The sequence below is a fragment of the Bufo gargarizans genome, chromosome 1 (assembly GCF_014858855.1).
Source record: "Bufo gargarizans isolate SCDJY-AF-19 chromosome 1, ASM1485885v1, whole genome shotgun sequence".
NCBI classification, from domain to species: domain Eukaryota; kingdom Metazoa; phylum Chordata; class Amphibia; order Anura; family Bufonidae; genus Bufo; species Bufo gargarizans.
In genome coordinates this window covers 296,270,932-296,279,399 of record NC_058080.1, presented here as the reverse complement: position 1 = coordinate 296,279,399, position 8,468 = coordinate 296,270,932, and the positions used below count along the sequence as shown (strand labels likewise).

Sequence of the window (8,468 nt, the reverse complement as noted above, 5' to 3'; positions counted from 1 at the left end):
GCTCCAATGCTCTCCTTTGCCCTGCGCTAAATTGCGCAGGGCAAAGGCATTTTTAGGAATTCCGGTGACGTACCGCGGCTCTCCATGGGGCTGGACAGGAACCCCAGTCACGTCACCGGCACTGATGGGCGGGATGTAGCTCTGCCCTAGCCAGTAAAACGGCTAGGGCAGAGCTAAAGCCCGCCCCTCAGAGCCGGTGACGTCACCGAACACACTGCCGGGCGGAAGTTACGGTCCGGCAGTGTGTTATTGAAAACAAAAGAGCCCGTGCCCTAAGCGATTTAGCACAGGCAAGGGAGCACATAGGAGCATGAGATGCTTCGATGCTAGGCTCAGGGGGGCTGCCTGGGTGAATATAAGGGTATGTCCGGGTTCAGCTCTGAACCCGGACAACCCCTTTAATATATAAAATATGTAGAAAAATATAGCAGGCAATAGAAAAGTGTTAAAAACATAAATCAGGAACCTGTAAAGTACTCACCACAATATCACAGCAAGCTAAAAATCCTGATGGACCGTTAGTTCAAAGCCACCTAGGGTAGAAAGAAACAAACATGGATGCGTAGATTTCACAGACGTATAGGGAATCCAACTTCTGTTAGTGAAGGATGGTTCCACCAATATAGGTATAGGTGGTGTAAGTTGTACCAGTATAATAGGTATTAATGAAACTATGCTCCTATTAGTCTAGCAACATAAATGTCTCAGTCCGGTGGAGGGAATCGCTCCCAATAGTTAGTGTATCTTGACATAATGTATAAAGGTCTCTTAGGCTACTTTCATACTTGCGGCAGTGATCCGGCAATCTGCATGCAAACGGACAGCATTTGTAGACGGATCCAGATCAGTCTTACAAATCCATTGCAAGAACGGATCCATCTCTCCGCATGTCATCCGGAGAAACAGATCCGTTTATATATATTTTTTCACATTTTTACTGGTCTACAGGACCGATCCGCCATTCCGGTTTTTTTAATGCCGGATCCGGCACTAATACATTTCAATGTAAATTAATGCCGAATCTGGCAACTGATCCGGAATTTTGGACGGAGAGAATACCGCAACATGCTCAATACCGGAAAAGAACTGATTAGTTTCATCCCCATGCATTCTAAATGGAGAGTAATCCGTTCAGTATGCATCAAGATGTCTTCAGTTCAGTCACTCTTACGGTATTTGGCCGGAGAAAATACGGCAGCATGCTACGGTTTTCTCTCCGGCCAAAAAGACTGAACACTTGCCGGAATGGCGGATAATTCATTTACATTAAGGGTCCATTCACACGTCCGTTGTTTCTTTCCTGATCTGTTCCGTTTTTTGCGGAACAGATCTGGACCCATTCATTTTCAATGGGTCCTGCAAAAAAAAAAAAAAAAAAAATCGGACAGCACAATGTCTGATTTTTTTTCCAGGACCCATTGAAAATGAATGGGTCCAGATCTGGTCCGCAAAAAACGGAACAGATCAGGAAAGAAACAACGGACGTGTGAATGGACCCTTAAGGCCCCTTTCACACGTGCGAGTTTTCCGTGCGGCTGCGATGAACGTATTGCACCCGCACTGAATCCTGACCCATTCATTTCTATGGGGCTGTGCACATGAGCGGTGATTTTCACGCATCACTTGTGCGTTGAGTGAAAATCGCAGCATGCTCTATATTGTCCGATTTTCACGCGACGCAGGCCCCATAGAAGTGAATGGGAAGCGTGAAAATCGCATAGCATCCGCAAGCAAGTGCGGATGCGGTGCAATTTTCACGCACGGTTGCTAGGAGACGATCGGGATGGAGACCCGATCATTATTATTTTCCCTTATAACATGGTTATAAGGGAAAATAATAGCATTCTGAATACAGAATGCATAGTAAAACAGCGCTAGAGGGGTTAAATTTTTTTTTTAACTCGCCTTAGTCCACTTGATCGCGAAGCCCGGCATCTCCTTGTGTCTCCTCTGCTGATGAACAGGACCTGGGGTGAGCTGCTGCTGCATTAAATAGAGGTTAAGGACCTTTGATGACGTCACTCCGGTCATCACATGGTCTTTTACCATGGTGAATCACCATGGTAAAAGATCATGTGACGTACCATGTGATGACCGGAGTGACATCATCAAAGGTCCTTAACCTCTATTTAATGCAGCAGCAGCTCACCCCAGGTCCTGTTCATCAGCAGAGGAGACACAAGGAGATGCCGGGCTTCGCGATCAAGTGGACTAAGGCTACTTTCACACTAGCGTTCGGAGCGGGTCCGTCTGATGTTTCATCAGATGGATCCGCTCCTATAATGCAGACGTTTGCATCCGTTCAGAACGGATCCGTCTGCATTATAACTTAGAAAAATTTCTAAGTGTGAAAGTAGCCTGAGCGGATCCGTTCAGACTTTACATTGAAAGTCAATGGGGGACGGATCCGCTTGAAGATTGAGCCATATGGTGTCATCTTCAAGCGGATCCGTCCCCATTGACTTCCATTATAAGTCGGAACAGATCCGCTCGCCTCCGCACGGCCAGGCGGACACCCGAACGCTGCTTGCAGCGTTCAGGTGTCCGCTCACTGAGCGGAGCGGAGGCTGAGCGCTGGCAGGCGGATGCATTCTCAGTGGATCCGCCTCCACTGAGAATGCCTTAGGGCCAGACGGCTGCGTTCAGGTCCGCTTGTGAGCCCCTTCAAACGGAGCTCACGAGCGGACACCTGAACGCAGGTGTGAAAGGAGCCTAAGGCGAGTTAAATTATTATAATTTTTTTTTAACCCCTCTAGCGCTGTTTTACTATGCATTCTGTATTCAGAATGCTATTATTTTCCCTTATAACCATGTTATAAGGGAAAATAATACAATCTTCAGAACATCAATCCCAGACCCGAACTTCTGTGAAGAAGTTCGGGTTTGGGTACCAAACATGCGCGATTTTTCTCACGCGAGTGCAACACATGACAATGTTTTGCACTCGCGCAGAAAAATCGCGCATTTTCCCGCAACGCACCCGCCTCTTATCCGGGCAAAAAAACTGACGCCCGTGTGAAAGAGGCCTTAAGTGTATTAGTGCCAGATCCGTCATTAAGTGTTCCTGCAAAACTGATCCGGAATTCAGGTCTGTGCATGCAACAAAAATTTATACCGGATCCGTTTTTCCGGATGACACCAGAGAGACGGATCCGGCATTTCAATGCATTTGTCAGACGATCTGTCTGACAAATGCCATCAGTTTGCATACGTTTTGCCGGATCTGGAATCAAAGGAACTGCCTGCCGGAATCAGTTAGTGTGAAAGTACCCTAACTTGCATGACATTATTCACGGGGCCATTTTGCGAGCCTAATGCATCCACGGGTCAGGGAAGCATATACACAATTCATTCAGGATTAGGTTCGAAGTCCGGTACTAGCTGGTGCAGTGGCGTCCCACCTGGAATTAGTACCCTAACCGCAATTACCTGTCCCGTTGCTGCGGCTACCCGCCGTAGAGTACTTGCGTCCTGGCTGGCAGGCTGTAAGATCGCAGTCCAGAACTGGCAAGTTACCAATGGGTGAAGCACTTCAAGTTGTATTATATTAATATACCCGCAAGTCTATGTTTGGAAAAAAAAATACAACTTGAAGTGCTTCACCCATTGGTAACTTGCCGGTTCCAGACTGCGATCTTACAGCCCGCCAGCCGGAGACGCTGCCAACGGAGCTGAGACAGGGGACCGGACTCAAAGGGAAAACGGGTAGCCGGAGCAACGGGACAGGTAATTGCGGTCAGGGTACTAATGCCAGGTGGGACGCCACTGTAGGCACCAGCTAGTACTGGACTGCGACCCTAATCCTGAATGAATTGTTTATATGCTTCCCTGACCCGTGGATGCATTAGGCTCGTAAAACGGCCCCGTGAATAATGTCATGCAAGTTACTATAAGGCCTCATGCACACGACCATTGTACGTTTTGCGGTCCGCAAAACACGAGTGGCATCCGTGTGCGTTCCGCAATTTGCGAAACAGCACAGACAGCCATTAATATAACTGCCTATTCTTGTCCGCAAAACGCGGTCAAGAATGGGACAGGTTATATTTTCTTGGTGGACCACGGAACTGAGCAACGGATGCGGACAGCACACTGAGTGCTGTCCGCATCTTTCGTGGTCCAATTAAAGTGAATGGGTCCGCATCTGAGCCGCCAAAGCTGCGGCCCAAAACAACGGACGTGTGCATGAGGCCTTAGAGACATTTATACATTGTTATGTGAAGATACACTTACAGAGGACGGTCCCGATACTTGATACACTAACTATTGGGAGCGATTCCCTCCACCGGACTGAGACATTCATGTTGTTAGACTAAGGCCTCTTTCACACTTTCGTTGTTAGGATCCGGCGTGCACTTCCGTTGCCAGAAGTGCCCACCGGATCTGTAACACCGCAAGTGAACTGAAAGCATTTGAAGACTGATCCGTCTTCAAAATGTGTTCAGTGCTACTATGGCAGCCAGGACGCTATTAAAGTCCTGGTTGCCATAGTAGTAGTGGGGAGCGGTATACTTACCGCCCGTGCGGCTCCCGGGGCGTTCCAGAATGACGTAAGAGCGCCCCATGCGCATGGATGACGTGCCATGTGATCACGTCATCCATGCGCCTGGGGCGCCCTGACGTCACTCTGGAGCGCCCCGGGAGCCGCACAGACGGTAACTATGCTGCTCCCCCGCTCCCCACTACACTTTACCATGGCAAACAGGACTTTAGCGTCCTGGCAGCCATTGTAACCATTCAGAAAAAGCTAAACGTCGGATCTGGTAATGCGCCGAAACGACGTTTAGCTTAAGGCCGGATCCGGATTAATGCCTTTCAATGGGCATTAATTCCGGATCCGGCCTTGCAGCAAGCGTTCAGGATTTTTGGCCGGAGCAAAAAGCGCAGCATGCCTGCAGTATTTTCTCTGGCCAAAAAATGTTCCGGTCCTGAACTGAAGACATCCTGATGCATCCTGAACGGATTTCTCTCCATTCAGAACGCATTAGGATAAAACTGATCAGGATTCTTCCGGCATAGAGCCCCGACGACGGAACTCTATGCCGGAAAAGAACGCAAGTGTGAAAGTACCCTAATAGGAGCAATTCGATACAACACATTGTTGCAACATAGTTTCATTAATACCTATTATACTGGTACAACTTACATCACCTATACCTATATTGGTGGAAACATCCTTCACTAACAGAAGTTGGATTCCCTATACGTCTGTGAAATCTACGCATCCATGTTTGTTTCTTTCTACCCTAGGTGGCTTTGAACTAACGGTCCATCAGGATTTTAGCTTGCTGCGATATTGTGGTGAGTACTTTACAGGTTCCTGATTTATGTTTTTAACACTTTTCTATTGCCTGCTATATTTTTTTATTATTATTTTTTTTCCCTCTGGGTGTTTCCAGTTATAGAACGTCTATCTTTATTCTTTTTACAAAATTATATATATATATATATATATATATATATATATATATATATATATATATATATTATACACACACACAGGCTAGCATACCGTACCCATTTGCATGTGTGGAGGGTTTCTGTTCAGCGCAGACATTGGGGGATGCTACTGGCATAGTGTGAACAGGGCCCAATATACTCATTGTAGCATGGTGTCGTGGAATACCTGCCCCTAGGAGATATGGAACCGGTTCTGGAAGTGGAAACCTAATAGTCCTGTAACCATGCCCTTCTGCTGGCAAAAAGGATACTTGTCCTTTGCATGCGAGGCCTTTCAAATACATGATGCTTTGTGTAATATATATATAATATATATACACACACACATTGTAACATTAGGGCTCTGAGCCCGGGCCATGCAGATAACGGGCGGTTCTGAAGGGCAGTGCCCACTGGTACTGGTGCCCCCACGCGCACTAGAGGCGCACATCTAGATCAGAAAGTAGCTCTCACCCCTCGTCCTCCTCGGCCTTGCCGGAGTTCATCTTCCCCCCCTCGCTAGGGCCGCTGGCTTCGGCCTCAGCCTCTGCTTCAGCTTCTGCCTCAGCTTCAGCTTCAGCTTCTGCTTCTGCTTCGCTGGCGGACGCCTCCATTAAGCTCTCCTCTTGCATCTCGACTTCGCCCGACATCTCCGTCCGCTTACAAACAATAACGAGGAAAGTGCTGCAGCAAAGCCTAAGACGAAGAATGGCGGATTCTCGTCCGTGCCACTCCTCCCCCTCCGCTACGCATGGTACCGCCCACCAGCGACAAGTAATGGCGGCGACACCGCTTGAAATGGCCGCCGGGCGACTTGAGTTAGTAAGACAGGTTGCCATAGGCTCGTTCAACCCTCTCACACCCAGTGTCCCTATCCAGCTCCCTATATACATACTGGATTTCTTGTACAGCTTGTTATAACAAGTATGTTACTATTTAAAATAAATAAGTGTATTCCATCTGACCACTAACGATAACATATAGTATACTTCAGATACCTAAGATACAATTCAGACCGGAGGACCAAGTGGCAAAAATGCATATGTTTTGGCTAAGATGATTAGCGGTTAAAAAAAATAAATAAAACTAACCAAATACCACAGGGCAGCACAATTTACTGTCTCTGCAAAACCAAGTACCACAGGGCAGCACAATATACTGCCCCAGCAAAACCAAATATCACAGGACACCACAATATACTGCACCAGCAGAACCAAATACCACAGGACAGCACAATATACTGCCCCAGCAGAACCAAATACCACAGGACAGCACAATATACTGCCCCAGCAGAACCAAATACCACAGGACAGCACAATATACTGCCCCAGCAGAACCAAATACCACAGGACAGCACAATATACTGCCCCAGCAGAACCAAATCCCACAGTACAGCACAATATACTGTCTCTGCAAAACCAAATCCCACAGTACAGCACAATATACTGCCCCAGCAAAACCAAATATCACAGGACACCACAATATACTGCACCAGCAGAACCAAATACCACAGGACAGCACAATATACTGCCCCAGCAGAACCAAATACCACAGGACAGCACAATATACTGCCCCAGCAGAACCAAATCCCACAGTACAGCACAATATACTGTCTCTGCAAAACCAAATATCACAGGACAGCACAATATACTGCCCCAGCAAAACCAAATATCACAGGGCAACACAATATACTGCCTCTGCAAAACCAGTTACCATAGTACAGCACAATATACTGCCCCAGCAAAACCAAATATCACAGGACAGCACAATATACTGCCCCAGCAGCACCAAATATCACAGGACGCCACAATATACTGCCCCAGCAGCACCAAATATCACAGGATGCCACAATATACTGCCCCAGCAAAACCAAATACCATAGTACAGCGCAATATACTGCCCAGCAGAACCAAATACCACAGGGCAGCACAATTTACTGTCTCTGCAAAACCAAATACCACAGGGCGGCACAATATACTGCCCCAGCAAAACCAAATATCACAGGACGTCACAATATACTGCCCCAGCAAAACCAATTACCATAGTACAGCGCAATATACTGCCCAGCAGAACCAAATACCACAGGGCCGGCACAATATACTGCCCCAGCTAAACCAAATATCACAGGACACCACAATATACTGCCCCAGCAAAACGAAATACCACAGGACAGCACAATATACTGCCCAAGCGGAACCAAATACCACTTGGCAGCACAATTTACTGTCTCTGCAAAACCAAATACCAGAGGGCGCCACAATATACTGCCCCAGCATTACCAAATACCACAGGGCGGCACAATATACTGCCCCAGCAAAACCAAATATCACAGGACACCACAATATACTGCCCCAGCAAAACCAAATACCACAGGGCAGCACAATATACTGCCCCAGCATTATCAAATACCACAGGGCGGCACAATATACTGCCCCAGCAAAACCAAATACCACAGGGCAGCACAATATACTGCCCAGCAGAACCTAATACCACAGGGCGGCACAATATACTGCCCCAGCAAAACCAAATATCACAGGACAGCACAATATGCTGCCCCAGCAGAACCAAATACCACAGGGGGCGGCACAATATACTGCCCCAGCAAAACCAAATACCACAGGGCAGCACAATATACTTCCCAGCAGAACCTAATACCACATGGCGGCACAATATGCTGCCCCAGCAGAACCAAATACCACAGGGCAGCACAATATACTTCCCAGCAGAACCTAATACCACAGGGTGGCACAATATACTGCCCCAGCAAAACCAAATACCACAGGGCAGCACAATATACTTCCCAGCAGAACCTAATACCACAGGGCGGCACAATATGCTGCCCCAGCAGAACCAAATACCACAGGGGGCGGCACAATATACTGCCCCTGCAAAACCAGATATCACAGAACAGCACAATATACTGCCCCAGAAAAACCAAATATCATAGGACAGCACAATATACTGCCCCAGCAAAACCAAATATCATAGGACAGCACAATATACTGCCCCAGCAAAACCAATTACCACAG

The 8,468-nt window shown here is 47.4% G+C and overlaps 1 protein-coding gene across 6 annotated transcripts in view; it reads right to left on the bottom strand.

The window, feature by feature from the left end:
• Positions 1–6,198, bottom strand: part of LOC122945673 (heterogeneous nuclear ribonucleoprotein D0-like) — a 31,003-nt gene extending 24,805 nt beyond the window's left edge. For 2 of the 6 annotated variants that reach the window (XR_006391133.1, XM_044304837.1), the window contains exon 1: positions 5,914–6,197. Coding sequence is in view for 4 of the 6 variants with exons in the window: in XM_044304837.1 (XP_044160772.1) it covers positions 5,914–6,089 (176 nt within the window). In the remaining 2 variants the exon portion in view is untranslated. Of the gene's footprint in view, positions 1–5,913 lie in introns of all 6 variants that reach the window. The other 4 variants (XR_006391134.1, XM_044304819.1, XM_044304830.1 and 1 more) reach the window with 4 other exon arrangements.
• Between the last annotated feature and the right edge of the window lie 2,270 nt (positions 6,199–8,468).